The sequence below is a fragment of the Triticum aestivum genome, chromosome 2B, assembly GCF_018294505.1.
Source record: "Triticum aestivum cultivar Chinese Spring chromosome 2B, IWGSC CS RefSeq v2.1, whole genome shotgun sequence".
Classification (NCBI taxonomy): domain Eukaryota; kingdom Viridiplantae; phylum Streptophyta; class Magnoliopsida; order Poales; family Poaceae; genus Triticum; species Triticum aestivum.
Window position 1 is genome coordinate 680,018,319 of NC_057798.1, and position 21,764 is coordinate 680,040,082.

Consider the following 21,764-nt stretch of genomic DNA (forward strand, 5'->3'; position numbering starts at 1 on the left):
TATCACTTGTTTACCATGCCTCCCATATTGCCATGTCAGCCTCTAACCTTTTCACCCTTCCTAGCAAACCGTTGTTTGGCTATGTTACCGCTTTGGCTCAGCCCCTCTTATAGCGTTGTTAGTTGCAGGTGAAGTTGAAGATTGCTTCATGACGGACAGGATTATGTTGGGATATCACAATATCTCTTATTTAATTAATGCATCTATATACTTGGTAAAGGGTGGAAGACTCGGCCTTATGCTTGGTGTTTTGTTCCACTCTTGCCGCCCTAGTTTCCGTCATACCGGTGTTATGTTCCTTGATTTTGCGTTCCTTACGCGGTTGGGTGATTTATGGGACCCCCTTGTCAGTTTGCTTTGAATAAAACTCCTCCAACAAGGCCCAACATTGGTTTTAACATTTGCCACCTAAGCCTTTTTCCCTTGGGTTCTGCAGACTCAAGGGTCATCTTTATTTTACCCCCCGGGCCAGTGCTCCTCCGAGTGATGGTCCAAACTAGAGCACCGTGCGGGACCATTCCTTGGCAACTTGGATTACGTTGGTACATGTACGCTTCGCTTATCCGGTGTGCCCTGAGAACGAGATATGTGCAGCTCCTATCGGGATTTGTCGGCACAGTCGGGTGGTCTTGCTGGTCTTGTTTTACCATTGTCGAAATGTCTTGTAAACTGGGATTCCGAGTCTGATCAGGTCTTCCTGGGAGAAGGAATATCCTTCGTTGACCGTGAGAGCTTATGATGGGCTAAGTTGAGACACCCCTGCATGGTATAAACTTTTGAAAGTCGTGCCCGTGGTTATGTGGCAGATGGGAATTTGTTAATGTCTGGTTGTAGATAACTTGACACTTGACTTAATTAAAACGCATCACCGCGTGTGTAGCCGTGATGGTCTCTTTTCGGCGGAGTCCGGGAAGTGAACACGGTTTTGGGTTCTGTTTGACGTAAGTAGGAGTTCAGGATCACTTCTTGATCATTGCTAGCTTCACGACCGTTCCGTTGCTTCTCTTCTCGCTCTTATTTGCGTATGTTAGCCACCATATTTGCTTAGTGCTTGCTGCAACTCCACCTCATTACCACTTCCTACCCATAAGCTTAAATAGTCTTGATCTCGCGGGTTTTGAGATTGCTGAGTCCCCGTGACTCACCAGATACTACCAACAGTTTCAGTTGCCGATGATACCAGTGCAGGTGATGCAACCGAGCTCAGATGGGAGCTCAACAAAGATCTTAGTTGTTGCTATGTATCGTTTCATGTTGATCAGTAGTAGAGCCCAGTTGGGACGATCGGGGATCTAGCAGTTGGGTTATCTTCTTTTCTTTTTGCTTCGTCCGTAGTCGGACTATGTGTGTGTACTCTGAATGATGTATGATTTATTTTATGTTCATTGTGTGAAGTGGCGATTGTAAGCCAACTCTTTATCCCATTCTTGTTCATTACATGGGTTTGTGTGAAGATGACCCTTCTTGCGACAAAACCACAATGCGGTTATGCCTCTAAGTCGTGCTTCGACACGTGGGAGATATAGCCGCATCGTGGGTGTTACACATATTACTCCAGGTGTACTCACAGCCTTCAATGGGGAGCTCAATTAAAGCTTGAGTTCGAATAAAATCATTGAAGGTAATCATATCACCATAGTTCCCACCAGGCTTGTTAAGGTTTTTAGGGCTTCGAATGAAATTAAAATCTCCAACCAAGATCCAATCTTCATTAGAGGGGATATTCAGTGACATTAACCAATTAACAAAGTTAATTCTTTGTTCCCCTTGGCATGGGCCGTAAACATTAACCAAAGTCCAATATGGGCCGATTGTGTTGAGTGAAAACGTGTCACTAGGGCAAAATCTTCCTGGGCTATTGTGGTGGCCGTGAAAATAGAACTATTCCAGATAAATGTTTAGGCCAACAACTTTTAACAAAGTTATGATCAAAATAAGGTTTATTAGTCTCCTGCAAACATATTACAGCACAACCACAAAAGTTGATTGCATTAGAAAGCGCTAACTGTTTTGCATCCGAATTCAAACGACAGACTTTCTAGCATAGAATGTTCCCACAAAGGACCATAAGGAAGGTATAATAAAAAGAGGCAGCGGCCGAGGAAACCCCAGGCAAGAGGTTTAAGCATTGGCCGAAGATGGCCCATCATCAGAAGTCTCATGAAGCTTCTCTTCCATGAGCTCTTCTGTAGGAATAACACACATCACCGTGCCAATATGCTGAATAATTGGGATTGCAGTAGGTGGAGGGACTTCTGGAACATCACACGGCTTAGAGATAGTGATGGATGCAGCAGCAGAGGGAATCACCCTAGGTTTTACCTTTGAGGTTTTGAGCTTGGTGTCAGATAGTGGTGGGACTTTGAAGCCGTCATACTTGTTAGAGCGTGTGCTCCTGTGCAGGGCAATAAAAGAGTAAGGAGCTGGAGCCTTTCCACGCTGACTAGCAGAAACAGGGGCAGTGGAGGTAGCTGTGGTTGGAGTTGCTATAGCAGCTGGCATGTCTATGTCCATGTCCCCCTGGGAGATCTCCAATGTATGAACATTGCTCTCCTCAGTGTTTAGACCGCCAGAATCATTTGTTAGAGACCCACAAACTAAGAGAGCTAAGCTGGAGTTGCTGCCATCCCCAGCAAGACTGCATTCCAGAGCTTAAGGTGCAGAAGTGTCAATAATTTCAGTTAAGCTCAATGTAGCCGGTGCAGATTGATACGTCTCCAACGTATCTATAATTTTTTATTGTTCCATGCAATTATATTACCTGTTTTGGATGTTTATGGGATTTAATTCACACTTTTATATCATTTTTGGGACTAACCAACTAACCGGAGGCCCAGCCCGAATTGTTGTTTTTTCCTATTTCAGTGTTTCGAAGAAAAGGAATATCAAACGGAGTCCAAACGGAATGAAACCTTCGGGAGGTATCTTTTTGGAACAAACGCAATCCAGGAGACTTGGAGTGGACATCAAGAAGTAGCAAGGAAGCCACGAGGGTGGCCGGCGTGCCCTAAGGGGGTGGGCGCGCCCCCTGCCTCATGGGCCCCTCGTGGTTCCCCTGACCGACTTCCTTTGCATATATATATATATATATATATATATATATATATATATACGTACCCCGAAAACATCCAAGAGACCACGAAAAACTATTTCCACCACCACAACCTTCTGTATCCGCGAGATCCCATCTTGGAGCCTTCGTTGACGCTCCGCCGAGGGAGAATCGACCAGGGAGGGCCTCTACATCATCTCCAAGGCCTCTGCAATGAGTTGTGAGTAGTTTACCACACACCTTCGGGTCCATAGTTATTAGCTAGATGGCTTCTTCTCTTTCTTTGAATCTCAATACAAAGTTCCCCTCGATCTTCTTGGAGATCTATTCGATGTAACTCTTTTTGCGGTGTGTTTGTCGAGATCCGATGAATTGTGGGTTTATGATCAAGTTTATCTATGAGAAATAATTGAATCTTCTCTGAATTCTTTTATGTATGATTGGTTATCTTTGCAAGTCTCTTCGAATTATCAGTTTGGTTTGGCCTACTAGATTGATATTTCTTGCAATGGAAGAAGTGCTTAGCTTTGGGTTCAATCTTGCGGTGTCCTTTCCCAGTGACAGCAGGGGCAGCAAGGCACGTATTGTATTGTTGCCATCGAGGATAAAAAGATGGGGTTTACATCATATTGGATGAGTTTATCCCTCTACATCATGTCATCTTGCTTAATGCGTTACTCTGTTCTTATGAACTTAATACTCTAGATGCAGACAGGAGTCGGTCAATGTGTGGAGTAATATTAGTAGATGCAAAATCGTTTTGATCTACTTGTTGCGGACGTGATGCCTATATACATGATCATGCCTAGATAATCTCAATAACTATGCACTTTTCTATCAATTGCTCGACAGTAATTTGTTCACCCACCGTAATACTTATGCTATCTTGAGAGAAGCCACTAGTGAAACCTATGGCCCCCGGGTCTATCTTTTATTATATAAGTTTTCAATCTACTTTTATTTGCATCTTTTACTTTCCAATCTATATCATAAAAATACCAAAAGTATTTATCTTATCTTATTATCTCTATCAGATTTCACTTTTGCAAGTTACCGTGAAGGGATTGACAACCCCTTTATCGCATTAGTTGCGAGGTTCTTGTTTGTTTGTGTAGGTACGAGGGACTTTTGAGGAGCCTCCTACTGGATTGGTACCTTGGTTCTCAAAAAATGAGGGAAATACTTACGCTACTTTGCTACATCACCCTTTCCTCTTCAAGGGAAAAACCAATGCATGCTCAAGAGGTAGCACATGTGTTAAGCATGAGCCAGTTGAGATGCATGATCAGTCACTATCTAGGCGGCTTGAGTGATACGCAGAACACCAGACTCTTCAGTTATCACCACTTTCAGATCAACTCTCTCATTTCTGAAACTGTCGGATTATGGGTTCCGGCAAAACCTTGAGGTTCGAACACTGGGGTGCGCATGAAGATTTCCCCCTACCGAATCTCACTCTCAGCCTCGCTGCGATCTCTAAGCTTAGCACGATGGATTCACAACACAAGAGACACGAGGTTTATACTGGTTCAAGCCACCATTGTGGTGTAATACCCTACTCCAGTGTGTGGTGTGGTGGATTGCCTCTTGGGCTGATGACGAACAGTACAAGGGGAAGAACAGCCTCCTGAGGCGAGGTGTTCTTGTGCTTGGTGGGTGGTTCTACTCAAGGGGAGATTTCTCATCCCCTTCTATGGTGATGGCTAGTCCTATTTATAGAGGCCCTGGTCCTCTCCCCAAATATTGAGCTGAAAGGGATCCAACAACGGCCAATTCGAAAGGGGACAACCAGTACAAGTATCCTGACTAAAGGTGGTCTTCGCCTGCCAAAGGCTATGGTGATGACGCCGTCTTGGGCTCCACGGTGACCTCCATCCTGCCGTCCTGCTGGTCTTGGTCTTGTTGCACCGATATGTAAACCTTTGCCTGATGCCTCGGTACTCCGCGCCTGCGCTTGCCCCTTAGCACCAAAGGGGAAGCGAGGACACTGTGTGCGCTGGCGCCCACCTGGCCTTGGTCGTCATGGCTTGCGTCACGGGAACCTCGCGAGGTACCCCTTGCCTTAGTATCTCCGCCTCCCTCGCGAGCCTGCCTGGCGACGCTGCTCCTGAGGAAGCCTTGTGTCGCCTGCCCCGCGAGGCTTGGCCCCTCGCGAGGGTCTCGAGTGTTGGTTGACGAAGACGGGCCGCACTGGGCCACTGGTGGAGCCACGCCGTGGGCCGCGCGCAGGCAAGTCTGGGGACCCCTGTTCCTAGAACACCGACAGTAACCCCCGGGCCCAAGGTGCGCCCGGACTTGGCTTAGCGGCGAAGCCAAAGGGTAAGTGTGGAGCGCCACGGGCCCCAACAGCCTGTGGCCTTGGTCGACGCGTGGCGACTGATTGGACGTGGGCGTCTCCGCTTCCCCATGCTACCTCGGCAACTGCCCGACTTTATGAGTCCCTGCTGCATGCAAAAAGGGTTATCATTACCTGCATTCGTGGAGGTCGATGGTTGGCCTCCCATGGGCTATAAATGAGGAGGGACGATAGCCCTCGTCGCCCATCTCTTCCTGCTCCACCTGCTTCTTCTTCCCTGCTCCACCTCCAGCCTTGACACAGATGGCGCTGATCCGCCGATTCTCGGCCGAAGAGAAAGAGAAGGCTCCCCGGGACGGGCCCGGTCCGCTCCCGTTGAAGAAGAGGCCGGTCCATCGCCATGGCTGGGTCATGAGGCTAGAGATGACAAGGCCTTGGTGCGAGTGGCCACCTCCTGGGTACCCGTTACCCCAGTGCGCCCAAGCCGAGGGCTCTGAAAAAAAGGGCAGCGAGCGGCGCCGCCTGTGCCGCGGCCACGTTCGGCACGACGTGGTGAAGCGCGCCGTCGCCCCTGGAGTCCACGCCGCGGACTCCTCTCGCGAGCTTGTGCTGCATGCGGCGATGCCTCCAAGCACCTGGATCCGCTTCCCTTCGTTCTTCTCCACCGAGATGCCGTCGAGGGGGGCTCTCGAGCATTGGCTGTAGCATGCCAATTGTGGCGCCCCGGCGACCGGAGCGGAAGTTGAAGTCGTTTCCTCAGGCAAGATCTTCATGACCCGAGGCTGGGGTGAGGTCGCCCGGGTCTACCAAATGGGGGGCGCCCTCGCGATCCATTTCGAATACGATGGCGCCTCCACATTGTTCTTCAAGGTCTTCGATGCGGAAGGCCGCCGCCTGGAGTGCTGCCTCGGAGACGGCAGTCAGGGCGTCGACGCGGCAGGGGCTGGACCTGCCGTCCGCTCCTCCAGCGGCTCCTCCGGTAGCAGCAACAATGCTTGGGAGTCCAGCGACTCTCCCGAGCTCTATGAGACTCCGGAGACGAGCGACGACAGCTACGCACCCCCGAGCTCTCGTCGTGCCCGGAGCAAGGCGGCGGCATCGGGACGTCGCCGTCGCTGATCTGGATGAGGTTGGCGCCGGTCTCCCGTGGCCCACTGTTGATGATGGCATCAGCCACGAAGGCGCGTGTAGTTAGGACTCCACAAGGCTTTCATCTTTTGTTCCCTGCGAGGAATCGAGAAACACCCCGCGGGGGCGCATAAGGATCCGCGATGTCTTTTGTTGATGTTATCCTTAATATGAAATCATGTGAGTGCTTGTCCTGTCCCGGCTTGGTTCCCCCTTTCTAACCTCACGACGACTCGGTCCTCTACGCTGACAGGTCCCGGTCCCCAGGTAGGCTGCAGCCGTCACTGGTATGACAGGTCGCGATGCCGTGGTCAAGTCCAGGAGGTGAGCGGCCCGAGGTCCAGTAAGAGCCCATGAGGCACGATGCTCAGGAGGTCCCCATTAGCAATCAAGCAGCCGTCGAGAGGTAAGAAAGGAAGGCAACGTTGCCGCGAGAGGGCCGCATCAAGTGAGAATTTCGCGTTATAAGGATTAGTTGTTCCAAGCGCGAGACTTATCTCGATAATCTAGAATCGTTTCATTGCGCCAGACTCGAGCATCGGCAATCGTGACGCATCTAGGTTAGGCCCGCGCGAGCGTCCCCCTTGTTCCCCGCATTCTCCTTCGTGCTCTGCGTCCTCAGGTCCCAGCCCTCGAGCGAGCTCAGCCGCCGCTGGTATGCCAAGTTGCGATGCCGTGGTCAAGGCCAGGGGGTGAGGGCTATAGAGCCAGTAGGAGCTCCTGAGTCACGATGCTCAGGAGCCCCCCTTTTAACGCGCAAGCGGATCGTATGGGAAAGAGAGGGAGCTCGTGGTGCCGCCCGCTGTAGGCCTCGTGAGGTTCCTGCAAATTAGCATGAGAAAGACACAAGTTGCTATGATGATTGCTAGCCGGCCGCTGGTTGCTCCGAGAGAAGGGTGAGGGCACTGAGGGCCTGGTGAGGTGGCGCGCATGGGGCGTGCCACGAGCCAGAGCTTGACCTCTCAGATTTGTCGGCGTTGCAGGGACGGACCCGTGCGCAAGTGTCGTGCCAGCGCGAGCAGCTCCCGTGGTAGATGGAAATCGAGCAGGTGATAATCATAGGTAGGTTAGGCATGAAAGGCAAATCAACTTAGGTAAACGCGGGATGGATACATGCCACTAGGTCAGATCCAAGCGGCTTGGGGATGATGCAGCCCGAGGGGCGCCCCCGGCAAAGTAAACCAAAGACATAAAAAGAGATACATACCGCAGGGACGGACCCGCGCGGCCTGGAAATGATGTAGCCCTGAGGGCGCTTCCAGCTGAAATGAACTTGGGGGATGTCACCTGGTTCCATTGTAGAAGGGGTGTTGAGGAAGCTGAAGATGCACGGCGAAGGGGCCGACCCTCACGAGCCATCGGGGCCTTGAGCCTCGGGAGGCTCTGGGGGTCAGGTGGTTCATTGAGGACAGTCTCCATCTCCGCCAGGACCACGTGGTGTCTGGCCTCCTGAGCCGCCAAGATGCTCCGCAGGTGACGCTGGTGGGTGTAAGCCGCATTCGGCATGCCGAAAGGCATGCGAACGTAGCTGTGCGGTGGGCCCTCGCAACATCCCACACGCGAAGGCCAGAAGCGCTCCTGAGATGCGGCTCGGTTGAGCCCTGGGACGTCGATGCAGACGCGCAGCCTAGCATCCTCGCCTGGATGGGGTGTCGCGCCAGGCGAGCGTCGGTCGCCTCATACGGCCCTTGCTTCCTGAAGCTCCTGAGTGGTCCTGACAATGAACTCCTGAACGTTGGGCCTTCCATGCCCTGTGTCTTCCTGAGGGAAGCGTGCCGTGAAGCACACCTCCAAGTGGTGCCCGAGCACCTCCCTCGTGATGTCGGCGAGGTCTGAGGCCCTCCAGAAGAGAGCCCAGAGCCCTGCTCGAGGAGGGCGCCGGGTGCACCTTCCTATGCGATGGAAGGAGGCGCCCCACGCATGGGCGCTGATCCTGACGCAACACCTCCCGAGACGCCAACCTCCTGAGGCCCTGAGCGGAGCGGCTGCTTCTTCTTCTTGGTGGTGGCCTCAGGAGGGTTCTCGCCCTTGCTGTCCAGGTCCTCGGTTGCTGCGACCTGGAAGGCACGCTGAAGGGAGCACACCGCATCTCTCTCTTCGCAGGGGACCGTGATGATTCCGTCGCTTCCTGGCATCTTGAGGATGTTGTAGCCGTGGTGGGTCACCGTCATGAACTTGGCCAGGGCTGGATACCCGAGGATGGCGTTGTACGGCAGATGGATGTAGGCGATGTCAAAGTCGATGAGCTCGGTGCGATAATTGTCGCGATGTCCGAATGTGACAGGGAGGCGAACCTGCCCTATCACAATGGTAAAGTTCACGTCCGCGTCGTCGACTCGTCCTTGCTTGAGAACGGGGTATGTGGGTAACCCCGTCTTTGGGATGCTCTTTTCTTCTCTGGGCGGAGAGCCACGTAATTCTTGCAGGAAAACACAATGGATCAGATTCATCGTATCCCTTAGTCACAAGAAGACAAACAAAATTAAAATTTGTCATGATTAATCTCCTGTACGGATGCATGCATGTTAAAAAAAGGACCAACCCAGGCTAGACAAGCATGTTGGCATTTTTTTATAAATAACACTACATGAGCATCAAATGCTCAAGCCGAGACTTGAACCCTGGTGGACTGGCTGCAAACTCTCGCGCCTTGCCAACTGAGCTACGCCCAATTCTCAATGCATGCATGTTCCATGGTGTTGTTGTTGCATGTCCTTGCGCAGTCAACCGTGTTGTCGCCGCCGCTTCGTAGTGCCACAATCGATGCCTTCATGCAATGGCGTCGTGCTGCCACCCTGGGAGGAGCGGCGTCGCGGCCGAGCGCCTCCGCGCATACTGGCCCGATGTTCAAAAGGACTGCCATTCAACGGTTTTTTCTTCTTCGCCAATTGCTCTGGTTGCCTGTGATCGTTGTTCTCTTGAGTCTTGATCGGGTGCTCCCTCGGTAGAGACTACGTGCTGATAATGTGTTGTGGTATCAAAGTAAAAGAGACAAAGAAAAAACACAAATGAATCTCTAGATTCATTGCAACGTGGGAGATCCACTTATATACATGATGAAGGGTGTGTTAGGGAGACATCTTTTCCCCAACGCACACCTTCTGATGACATCCCTCCTATAAACAATCGGGACTGCTAATTTTCATCCGGATGAAAATTATTGGCGTTCATCCGATTTGTGAGCCGTCCGATCTGTGTCCTGAGATTCATTTGATCTCTCGCTACCACCCAGCTGGCTTACCGGGCGCGCTCAATTTCCGGGGGAGACCCATTCTCGCTCGCGACCCGTGTCTTTTTTTTTTTGAATTTTTTCATTTCGCCCCCGTAGCTGCCAGGTTCCCTTCCCCTTCCTCTCGTTCCCTTGTCATTCCCAACACGCAATCAGAACAGAGTCCAGAGAGAGATTCATGCATGGTTTTCGAGTCGCGACTCATGCGAGTCGCTCTGGAGCAGCGACTCGGAAGAAGTCGAGCCTGTGTTGTGACTAGTCGCGACTCAGATTCGCGAGTCGACACTAAGCTGAGTCGACCATATTTTTGCGACTCATAGACTAGTCGTCCACTAGTCGGGACTAGTGGAGCGACTCGAAATCCATGGATTCATGGCGACTCGAAATCCATGGATTCGCGAGGGTGTGGTCAGGCGTCCGGCGTTCGCCCTCCGGCTGCTTCGCTCCCGTCCGGCCGCCAACCCCCTCCTGCTCCCCCGTTGTCCGCGCCGTTGGTTTGCAGCATCTCTCGACCGCCGCACCCACCCACGGCCTCTATTTCTACCCCGGCGACTTTGTTGGTCTTCGTGATTCGGTACGTTTGTCCGTTTTTGCCTGGATCCTCATGTGTATTGTAAGTTGATTTAGTACTCCCTCCGTTCACTTTTGTAAGTCATTTCAGACAACTCAAAATAGGCTGTTTTGTACATTGTCTGAAATGTCTTCAAGGTCTTATAAAAGTGAACAGAGGGAGTAGCAGAATCGGTCTGCTCCAGCCATTCAAGCCGCTAAGCCAATTTCAGTGGCCTCTACAGCAGGCGGTTATCAGTTGCTGGTTGTCCTCGCTCTGCAAGTAGCAGCCTCAAATCTCATGGTCACTGTTTTGTTGTTGTGATGTATTTTGGGTCAGCAAAGCAAAGCTAGAGTAGATTGTCTTCAGAGTTTGTTGGTTGTAATGTAGGATCAGTGTTAATCCTTTGTGCAGCAAGCTTAATACTAGTAGGTGTTAATCCTGCAGTTAGCAAGTACTAAGGCTCAGGTCTGCTGAATCTAACAAGCTTAGGTTGGATTCAGGGGGGCTTTGGTCTGTTCATCTTTTCAGGGGGAGTAGTAATTGTACATGTAGTTTTCTAGTGGGCAGTAGTTCATGTTCAGGGGGGGCTTGATATGGTTTTTCTCTGTTAGATGTACTATTCAGGAATAGTAAGGGATATATATGTGAGATTGCTGTACTTCTCCACTTAGTTTTTTTTTGTTATTGTAATTTTAGTGGATTGTAAATTGCATTTCTTAGTGTAATCCCTAGTGGATTTACACTGTAATTCTTAGTGGATTTACACTGTAATTATATTTGGATTTGCACTGTAATGTTCATCGGAATTCCAGTGCATTTTCTTCGTGGTTTTTACACTGTAATTATGTTTGGATTTACACTGTAATTCTTAGTGGATTTACACTGTAATTATATTTGGATTTGCACTATAGTCTTCATCGGAGTTCTAGTGTATTTTCTTCGTGGTTTTGCACTGTAATTATATTTGGACTTACACTGTAATATTCATCGAAATTCCAGTGTATTTTCTTAGTGGATTTAGACTTTAATAATATTTAGATTTACACTGTAATCTCAATTGGAATTCCAGTGTATTTTTCTTAGTGAGTGAAGTGTAATTCTCAGTTGGTTTCCACTGTAAATTGCAGGGGATTTCTTCACACTAATTCTCAGTGGGTTTCCACTATAATTCCACTTATTAGCTGTAATTCCAATTGGATTTACAGTGTAAATCAAGTTGCACTGATATTGTCAGTGGGTTTAGTGTAATTGACAATAAGTTCTTATTTTTGGATTTTTAGTTTATTTTAGTGGTTTTTTACAGTGTAATCCTTACTGGAATTTACACTATAATGTGTAGTGTTTTGTTTCATCTTTTGTAAATTACAGTCTATATTAATCTGAATACCTGTGTACTTACCGTCTTAAGTTAATGTACATTAACCCTGTAACTTACTATCCCATTTTCAGTCTATTTTTCAGTGTATTTACACTGTAAAGTCATTTGGATTCTATGTAATTACACCGTAATGTTAGTGCACTTACACTCTATTTTCCTGTGTAATTTTATTTGTAATTGTAATGATTTACATTTGTAATTACAGTCTAAGTTAATGTAGATTTTTAACCCTGTAACTTATTATTCTATGTACTGTAATTTCCAATCTATTTTCAGTATTTACACTGCAAATTCATTTGTATTATATGTAATTACACTGTAATTTTAGTGCACTTATACTCTATTTCCCTGTGTAATTTCAGTGAATTACATTTGTAATTGTAGTGATTTATATTTGTAATTACAGTTTAAGTTAACTGTAAATTTTAACCCTGTAACTTACTATATCCTATGTACTGTAATTTCCAGTTTTTTTTTCCAGTGTATTTACAAGGAAGGTCAGAGTAATTTACAACCAAGTTGTAATGTGACAAAATATCACAGTAATCTCTCAAGATATGTTGATTTCTGTATTTTTTTAGTGTAAGTACAGTGTGTAGCTTAAGAAATTTGGACCATACATCTAGGTATTTTTTTCTACTCAAGACTTAAATTTCTGTACTGTGTGGTGTGTGCACATGACAGTTACTGGGGTCTAATAGCAAGAGAATTAAGTTGGTCATCTTGGCTTCATCTTACATGAAGGAGTGCATCTTCATCTTGCTGGTATGACTTCTTGATGCTGAAATTTTTGAAGATAATGAAAGCACTCAGTAGTGTTTGTTAGCAAGTGTACTCTACTCATTTTCCAATTTTCACTGCACTTTATAAGCTGTTTACAGTGTAAAAAGTTGAGATGCAGTTTTACAGGCATGATTTAAGACGATTACTGTTTTTTACACTGTAAATCTACTATAAAATGTCACTGTAAATTGTAGCAGTTTACTGTGTAAATTACATTGTAATTGTCACTGGAACAATGGTTTTTCATTGTAATTCTACCGTAAATCAGCATTGTAAATTTGCAGTAACTCTACTGTGAATTATATTTTTAAATCTACTGCAGTTGTACTGTAGAAGTCACTGTAATTTGCTAAATTGATCATTGCTCACAGTACTTTGATTAATCTTTTGTAGAGTTCCTGTTTTATGTTTCCGGTACTGTGTAAATGGGGAATTTGACCATGCCTTTTCATGCCAATGTTGATCCCATGACCTCATTCTCCTTTTCTAATCTGTTTTTCTTAATTTCCTGCAATGTAATGCTAGTTTTTCCTCTGTTTTTCATGTCCACGTTTCGTGCAGATTCTGGGAATTAGGAGAGGGAACTGTTCACAGGGAGGTAGAGAAGATTGACAGGAGAGGGTCTCTTACATGTGCATCCATGATTTTCTCAAGGTTTGCCCTCTGGATATTGGAGGAATTCCCCCTGTGATTTCTTCTTTGATGGGGTGGACAAGCACATCGACACATTCAGGGGACAGGAACAAAACGGAGGACACGTGACACTTGTTAAACTCTGTGTTGCCAAAAAAATATGACTGAAAACTAATTGGATTTCAGAAGAGGGTTTTTGCAGTGTCACTTTAATGCATCTTTCACTATAATTCTCAGTGGGCATGATAGAAATTACTGTGTTTTTTAGTGAATTTTACACTGTATTTGTCAATGTGTTTTTAGGTGACATCATCTTGGTGTTTTTCCTCCCTTTGTTAGCCTAGTGATCATGGAAAAGCTTTGGGTGTATCGTTGTGGTTCTTTCAATTCCTCTTCTGGCTGTTGTTCTGTCCGGGTTGGAAAAGTTGGAGTGTGGACCCGTTAATTTGTTTAAAAGCGGGGCAGAAAAGAAAACATGGGGACATGGGACAGTTGGCATCCTGTGGTTGGCTGAAAAATCTGGATGAAAGCTAATTGAATTTCATCCGGATGCAGAATAGACAGTCCCTAAACAATTGATCACATGATTTATTTCTCAACAAGTGCAAGTACTCCCTTCGTCCGAAAATACTTGTCATCAAAATGGACAAAAAAGATGTATCTAAAACTAAAATACATCTAGATACATCCCCTTTTATTCATTTTGATGACAAGTACTCCCTCCGTCCGGAAATACTTGTCCTAAAAATGGATGTATGAGACTTATTTTAATTATAGATACATCCATTTGATCCATTTCGAGGACAAGTATTTTCGGACGGAGGGAGCAGTCGTTTGTAGTGTTCCGCCGGCCTCCCGCTTCCAACCAAGTGTGCGTCGCTCCTCCTCCCGGGGAAAACGAAAAAAATGCACTGCTGTACCAGGCAGCAATGAATGATTACGTACAATGCTTCACTGTGAGGCCACACCATAAACAAAACCGGGCGCGGATCTCGATGAGGCTGTCTCCCGGGACGAAGCCTGCCCCGCCTGACCGGCAATGCCCCGCATAAAAAGAAAATTACGGGTGAAGATTTTATGCCTGGCGCGCTGTTAGCCTCTCGCTTAACTTAAACAACACAGATCTCACGAGCTGCGTCCTGCTCTACGAAGATTTTGTATGAGTACAAAACTGCCCATGGCTGGTGCCGGCGTATGACAGGTTCGTGCGTTTGATTGGGTGTAGAGGTGTAGACAAGATCTGCACATGTGCGCCAACCTCTACACTGTTCGTCAGCTGCTGCCTGGCGGGCATGCACCACAACCCCCAAAGCTCGCCCATGGACCACGGCACCACACCATGGAGAAAAGAACGGCACCTTGATTTCTTTTACTTTCTTTTCTCAAAAGTGGGCACTGTTTTTTTTAGAACCAAAGTGGGCACTGTTGATCTATAATTAGCGTGCCTAACCACGTGGGCCACCTGGCCCGTATGTTGGCGAAAAGGCTGGCGCGCTAATTATGGGCCCTAATACGGTCCACATTAGTTTATGCCAGTAGACACCTAATGATGTAGATTTGATGCCCACGATTCCGACTAGACAGACTACAAATAATTCTTTCGCACTTATGTTATTGGAGAGAATATATACTCAGATCTTACGCCGAGAGAAAAGTAGAGCGAGTGTTTGTTCAGGCCAGGGGTACTTCAGTACTTGTATTTCCATTCCAATCAGTCGATGGTATTGGTGTCCTACTCCAAGACTACGGGCGCTAGCACACAGGTTTGGGGGTACGTGGAGGGCGACGTCTCTGGAGCGACCTCTGTACGTTGCTATCGGTGGCCGGGACCCGTCCACGTCGCCCGGACATAACATGGTTCCCGTCGTTTTCGCCGCCGTGGAGCCACGTCTGCCATCCGGCGGGGCGGCGGGCCACCCACCGCATGGCGCCGTAGGTCCGTGTCGGAGCCCAGGAATAAAGAAGCCGAGCCGCTCCATGGTCCATGGTTAGCCTCGTCCTGGCGGCGCATGGTATTTGCCTGAACCTGTGGGCTCGTCTCGCCCGCGCCAGACCTCTTCTCTCCTGGCAACCATATATACCCAGGCGACCCTGGCTTGGTTCAGCACAGGAAACACTCAACTTGCCTCCCACTCCCGGCGCACCAAAAGCAACAACGTAGCTACAAGGCCACACGAAAACACGATGGCCTGCGCCTTCTTCTTCGACACCGAGCCGGTCGGCGAGCCCGGCGTGCACGCCCTGGACGCGTGCGCGCTCTGCACCAAGCCGCTCGCGCGGGACAGCGACATCTTCATGTACAGAGGGGACACGCCCTTCTGCAGCGACGAGTGCCGCCACGAGCAGATGCGGCTCGACGTCGCCTGCGCCAGGCAGGCCGCCGCCCGGAGGCAGAAGCAGTTTTCGCCGGGAACGGGGTCCGGGCGTGCACGCCGGGAGTCCTGGGAAGTGTCCGTCGCGAGCTAACCGGCGACAGCGGCAGGCTGGGTGTGCACCTGAGCAAACAAGATCTGCGTGCGCGGGATCGAGGAGACTCCTCCTTGGTTGATGAAGCAAGACGCGGGTCGTCGGAGTTGCTCACAGCAGGCCGGCGGCCCCGCGCTGCATGTGCCGCCGGTCAAGTGATCTGGGCATAAACGCAGCGGAAAAGGAGCTAGACCTGATCTGACGGAGACAATCAGACAAGATTCACTAGCAATTAAGCGGCCATGTGTGCCCCTCGGCTCTCTTTTTTTCCCTGCGTTAAATGTCACTTGTGTATGAGAGCGAATTTGCAATATCACTTTCACTTAGCAGACTACCAAGCGATTCGACATATAACATGTCTATGTGCAATCCTGTTTCTGTTCATCATTAGCGTGCCAATGAGATTGAATAAGCTAAGCTGTTGGATGTTTACCACACGATTCAAAACTGAATTTTGTTCTAAGACCTGGGGTGTCAAAATCCGAATCCCCGTACTAATCTGATGTCTCCATCTACTAAGCATCAACAAGGCAACTCTTGCAGTCCCACTTTTGGCCTTGAGTTTGGAATTTCAATTCCCTGCAATGCTGGAGTTACGTTGTTCTGCGTATTGCGTGTGGTGGGGCTCACGCTGTGCTCGTGCAGAGAGCTTTATGTCCCATGGGCCGGGCTTATTCGGACCTAGCCTTTTACAAACCCAGCCCAAAAATGTCTAGTGTGAGCCAGTCCTAAATGTACAATGGTGGCAGTAGTTATTTGTAAAATTGCCTCGGAAAATAAAGGAGGTGTATGTAAAAGCAATCTAATTTTATCAGGGGAGAGGAAGGCTAATATATTTGGATGCGGTTTTACTTCTTTTGTTGATCGTTCTGCGTCAAGTTGCCTTTCCTTTTTCTTCGGGCTGAAAAGGGGTTTTATTCCAAAATTATAGAATTACAAAGCAGAGGCGAGAATTCCTCGATACATGGAGGCCCGTGTGTAGCGAAACAGTGGTGACACATTCAGTATGACTATACCTCGCTAAACAGTCCGCCACCCTATTTTGAGAACGATGAAGCTTTTGAGGAATAAACTCCCAAACCTTGTGTAAGGCTAGAATCTCCAATGCCGGGTGTCCATATGATGACCGGACTAGTGACTCATCACTGAAGATAGTTAGGGCCGTGGACGAGTCCGACTGCACATTGACCGAAAGTTCCGCGTGTTGCAGGGCTAACACCATGCCCTGCATCATAGCGTGAATTTTCGCTTCTAATGCCTCATTGTAGTGGAACAAATACGTGTAGGCCGCGACCATTGTTGTATCATCATGTTTCCGAATTATCATGCATGATATTGCAGTGTCGTCCACACTTGAAAAAGCACCATGCACCGAAAGCAAAACCTTGTCCACCATCGGGGGAATCCATTTAGGCCTTGTTCGGTTACACCCTGTCTCAAGGGGATTGGAGGGGGTTTGGGGGGGATTTGACTTGTATGGGATTTAATCCCTGCCAAACCTCCTCAAATCCATGCCAACCGAACACAGCCTTAGGAGGAGTAGCAGTGGACACAGGTCTCGCCATCTCAACTTCTACGACCAGGGGCATTTTTTCTTCGATCATCTCCGCCATTGAAAACCTAGGCATGATCAAGGGACCGCCAATAGCTCCGTAGGAATTACATGCAAGTAGTAACAAGAAGGACTTGGTTCCCATGCAATGTATCATTCCTCAGTTACCCGATCCACCAAAATAATAAGAAGTACTATGATGCGTACATTTTGCTGGCATCCATGGAGGACATAAAAGAAGCCAGTCCTGGCCAGTATCCCGCAACAACTCCGTGGCCGGAAGTGGCCAGACAAGGCGCATGCAATCCCATAGCTAGCATTCATGATCACATGTAACTAGAGCATGAAAAGATGATTCAATATGCACGCCACACATGGGTCACGACGATGCAAATGATGATTTGATTTTCCTTTTGTTGTCAACAATGCTCCCGAGCAGGCCTTCCATGCGTGAATTTTCATCTTCTTTGTGGAACCTTTGCTTGCCATATCAAATTCGACAACCTCATCGACCCATCATTCACGCACCATGTTCATAAAAAAAATCAGAAATATGGTTAAGCCTGCAATTACCTTTATGTGTGATCAGTCTGCATGATGGGCCTTTAGGGGTCCACGGATCCCGCCATGTTCTCACATATACCTTTCCCTTATATTGACTACTAGAAAATACCCCACGCCTTGTTGTGTGAATCGTTTGCAATATATTTCAGTGATTCGATTGTATGAAAAAAAGCATATTTGAGTTAATAATATATAAACTAAAACTAAAATAATATTTTATTTTATTATTATATTTGAAAAATATTTTGAATATAAGTAGCATAATATAATAGACAACTTTTTCTTGCATGCCAAGTGAACCTTTGATGAGGTTGCATTTTGTGGTGAAGTGAGATGTGTGCATGGGATCAAGTAATAGTGGAAAAACTTTTTCTCATGCATTATTGTGATGGCCTTAGATGAGCTGGCATGTGTGCATGTTAAAATAATATAAGCAGCGGGGATAAATATTTATGTATATAAGATTTGTCTTTCCGTTGTGTACAGTAAAACTAACACATTTTACGTTTTAGGACTGATTGGGGTGAAACTTTATTTTTTTTTAAGAAAAGGAGGATGACCCCCGGCCTCTGCATCTGGGCGATGCATACAACTAATGACGGTTCGTCAATTAATCAATGTTAATTAACTAACATGTAAATCTATTTCTAACAGTGGTGAAGTGAGATGTGTGCATGGGACCAACTAATAATGACAAACCTTTTTCTCATGCATGATTGTAATGGCCTTAGATGTGCTGGCATGCGCGCATGTTAAAATAGTACAGGTAGTGGGGATAAATATTTACGTATATGGGATTTGTCTTTCCGTTGTGTACGGTAAAACTCAAACACAGTTTACGTTTTAGGACTGATTGGGCTGAAACTTTATTTTTATTTTTTTAAAAAAAGAAGGATGACCCCCGGCCTCTGCATCTGGGCGATGCATACAACCATTTTATTAATTATTAACAATGACCTTATAAAGTAATACATCAGTAAGTTTGAAGCCACCATCTTGGCAATATCTGTCGTTACTCCTAACCACTTTATGAAGGGGTGTCGAAAGTCCGAACCGAATACCAAATAGACCTCGCACCAAAGCTCAATATCTAAAGCTGGAGGCGCCAACCAAGCCTCTTGCCGGGTCTGCGACATACACCGGTCCGACGGCGGGGAGGGGATGCCCCGCCACCGCCGTCAGCCATCAGGCTTAGCCCAGTGGCGTCCTTTGACAGCAACGGGGGGAGAGGAAGACGGAGGGAGAAGCCTGGCAGCTAGGGTTTTGGGGCACCCAAGTCGCCTGGGGTATAGGGGCGATGCGGAATGGGGCGGATGCACCGGCTAGTAAATCCAAAAAATAAACCTAGTGAAGTGAGGAGAATTCCTCTGTTCATGTAGCAAAAAAAGAAAAATCGGACTGATTCATATGAATAATTACAGCTTTGCTGCTGGTAAACGCAGAACCTAATTATAATCAGTACAGTAGCCAACGACTGCTTAAAAAACTGCAGAGCTTCCAAGTGGAACTGATGACACTCCAATTTGCGGTTTCTTTGAACATTTCGTACTGTGTTTTCTTTCTTTTGGTGTATCACGTGTCCTCTAGTCATCGCCGAGTCACCCGAAACTGTGTGAGCGAGCAATCACCAGATTGGAAGATGTGGACGTCGAACAGAAGATGTGCTCAGCCCGGTCAGCACCAAGCAGGCGGTGACTCACTTGCGTACGTAGCGTTGTGTCGACACTCTCCGCGTCAAACAAAAACCAAACCCTTTAGTCCCCACTCTCCAACCAATACCAACAATAAATTTCTGAAGTCACCACAAAGGAAAGAGTTCTTAAAAAATTCTGGAGGCGAGCGTGCAACCATTTTCAACCGTGCACATCAGCTACTAGTATTAGTGTAGCAGAGTCTTGTGCGCCGGTCACTGTCTGCTGAGCAAGGTTACTTGCAGACTCCAAAGATTACGTGCAGCTGCTCCACTGTTAGGCTGGTCATAGTGGGGAGTAACTTAGACTAGTAACATACATATATTACTAGTCTATGTTACTACCTTCATAGTGGGTAGTGTTATAGGTGTGGTAACATAGTTGCCTTCATTTATTACTTTGTAGACTCATTATGCATTGGAAACCGCTATGTGATGGTAACATATTATGTTACTCTATTTGCCTCTCTCCTCATTAACTACTTGCCACATCATCATTTTTGCTTATGTGGCATCTATGTTACTACCTATGTTACTCCCACTATGACCAGCCTTAAGCTAGGCACTAAATAAATTGGCCGCGCAGATCTCAACAGAGCTGCCCCCTAGGACGAAGTCTCCCCCGCCTGCCGGCAATGCGAGATCGAGATGCGTTTGCCCGTACTAGCATATTCAGGAAAACCACACGTACAGACGTCAGCCCCAAAAACTACCAGTGGAATCTTCAGGCGCGTGCAACTGTAAATTACAGTCTGCAAGGTGCATCCCCCTTGGCTCGAAACGTGCTCGGCAACCCCGATGATGAGACCAACTGGGAGCCTTAGCGCCGCGCGCAAAAAATCTGTTAGCGCGCGCGCTGCGGCTGATTTTGCGCGCCCGCCTGCGCTGGCTCCAGCAGCCGCGCTGAAATGCAGCGCGCGCCGCTCCAGCAGCGCGCTAAAATGCAGCGCGCGCGACTAGAAATGTATGCATTTTTAAAAGTTGAAATTTAAAAAAAAAACTAGATAGATTGCATAGATTAAACGATACAAAGGTATTTTACATCCGAAACATAAATTGCATAAAATAAAAATGACAAACGATAAACATAGATTGCATTAACAAAAAAAAAAACTACTCTAAGTCGCTATCATCATCACCACTATCATCCTCAGCGGTGTCGTCCGAGGTAGATAGCCAGATGTCCAGCCACCGCTCATCGTTCGGCGTGAAGAACGACCGCCCACCTGCTGCAACGAGGTCGGACTGCGCATTCGCCAACGCCTTCCGTCGACGCCTGTCCAACCGCGACGCGCGGCGCCTTTGCGTGTCCTCCTTGCGGCGCCTTGCCCAGTAGGCTTGCTCGTAGGCGACGTCCTCCGGGTGGCGCTGGTGCCAGTCCGCCATGACCCTCTCGTCCTCCTGGGCGATGAGGAGGCGGCGTTGCCGCTCGGCGTGCTCCGCACGGTCTTCCGCCGTGTTCAGACGAGGCAGAGGGGCGAGGTTGAGCGCTTGCTCGAGCGTGTACACATCTTGGAAGTTCATCTGGCCGCGCGGCCGGCCTAGGCGCCACGCCGCCGCGTCGTACGCCCGGGCGGCCTGTCGCGCCGTCCCGTACGTGCCGAGGGCGAGCCGGAGTTCGCCGGAGCGTATCTCCGTGGTGTAGCTGTCGTTGGGCCGCAGGCGGACGCCGCGGTAGCCGGACGCTCCTCGGCGGCGCGGCGGCATGGCGGCGCGGCGGTGGCGGGGCGCTGGAGCGGCGCGTGGCAGAGAGGGAGAGGGAGAGGGGAAGAGATGTGTGTGGAGAAGGCGCGTGGCGCGCGCAGCTTTTATAGGCGCGCGAAGCGGCGCGCCAAATCTTGCGCGCGAGCTGGCGCCTTTTCGCGCGCGCGCGTAAACGGTTTCCGCGCGCGCTTGTTTCCCTCGGCCGCTGGAGCACGGCAAACCGCCCCGCGCGCGCTAAATGCTGCATTTACCGCGCGCGCGCGTCGTTTTTGGCCACTGTTGGAGATGCTCTAAACAACACACATGTTATGAGGCCAACTCCACCGCGCGACCCCAAACGGACATCCCTTTTGTCCGGATTTTGTCCGTTTGGGCAGAGGATGGGTCGTGTCCGGGCCTGTTCAGGGGTGCGCCCAGCGCGCGGCCGCATCCTTTACCCCATCCCGTCTGCGTCTATTTAAAAAAGAAGAAGAAATATTTCAAATGCCAAGCCCTACGGCCCCAGTTCATCACGCACGCCGGCAATAAAGCCAGCGGCCTACACGTCCATTGCCGGCATCAGCCAGCGGTCGACAACACAGCCAACTTCCAAAATGTATGGTTGTCAACCAGCGGCCGGCAACACAGTCGGACTTCAAAATGAATGTTTTTCTCGCCGGCACACGGCCAGCGGCCCAGCGGGGCGGGTGGCAACCATGCCAGCCTCCTAAAAAGAACGGCCACGGCCGATCGGACG

General features: G+C 48.6%; 2 protein-coding genes across 6 annotated transcripts; both read left to right on the top strand.

The window, feature by feature from the left end:
* Window positions 1–9,669: 9,669 nt before the first annotated feature.
* On the top strand, window positions 9,670–13,282 carry LOC123046675 (uncharacterized). 5 transcript variants are annotated; one of them, XR_006422509.1, is made up of 4 exons: window positions 9,702–10,279; window positions 11,386–12,218; window positions 12,321–12,401; window positions 12,981–13,282. XR_006422509.1 is itself a non-coding variant. In XM_044470081.1 (3 exons), the coding sequence occupies exons 1-3, from the start codon at window positions 10,070–10,072 to the stop codon at window positions 13,029–13,031; spliced, it is 342 nt and encodes a 113-aa protein (XP_044326016.1). In that variant the 5' UTR covers window positions 9,727–10,069; the 3' UTR covers window positions 13,032–13,282. The 5 variants fall into 5 exon arrangements, 1 of the variants encoding a protein (XP_044326016.1); XR_006422507.1 differs by having other exon boundaries at window positions 9,703–10,279; window positions 11,386–12,401; XR_006422508.1 differs by having other exon boundaries at window positions 9,703–10,279; window positions 12,321–13,282.
* Window positions 13,283–15,073: 1,791 nt separating this feature from the next.
* Window positions 15,074–15,865, top strand: LOC123042048 (FCS-Like Zinc finger 1). The gene has a single exon (XM_044464576.1). It carries the CDS (start codon window positions 15,237–15,239, stop codon window positions 15,516–15,518), a length of 282 nt encoding a protein of 93 aa, XP_044320511.1. The 5' UTR covers window positions 15,074–15,236; the 3' UTR covers window positions 15,519–15,865.
* The last annotated feature ends 5,899 nt before the right edge of the window (window positions 15,866–21,764 follow it).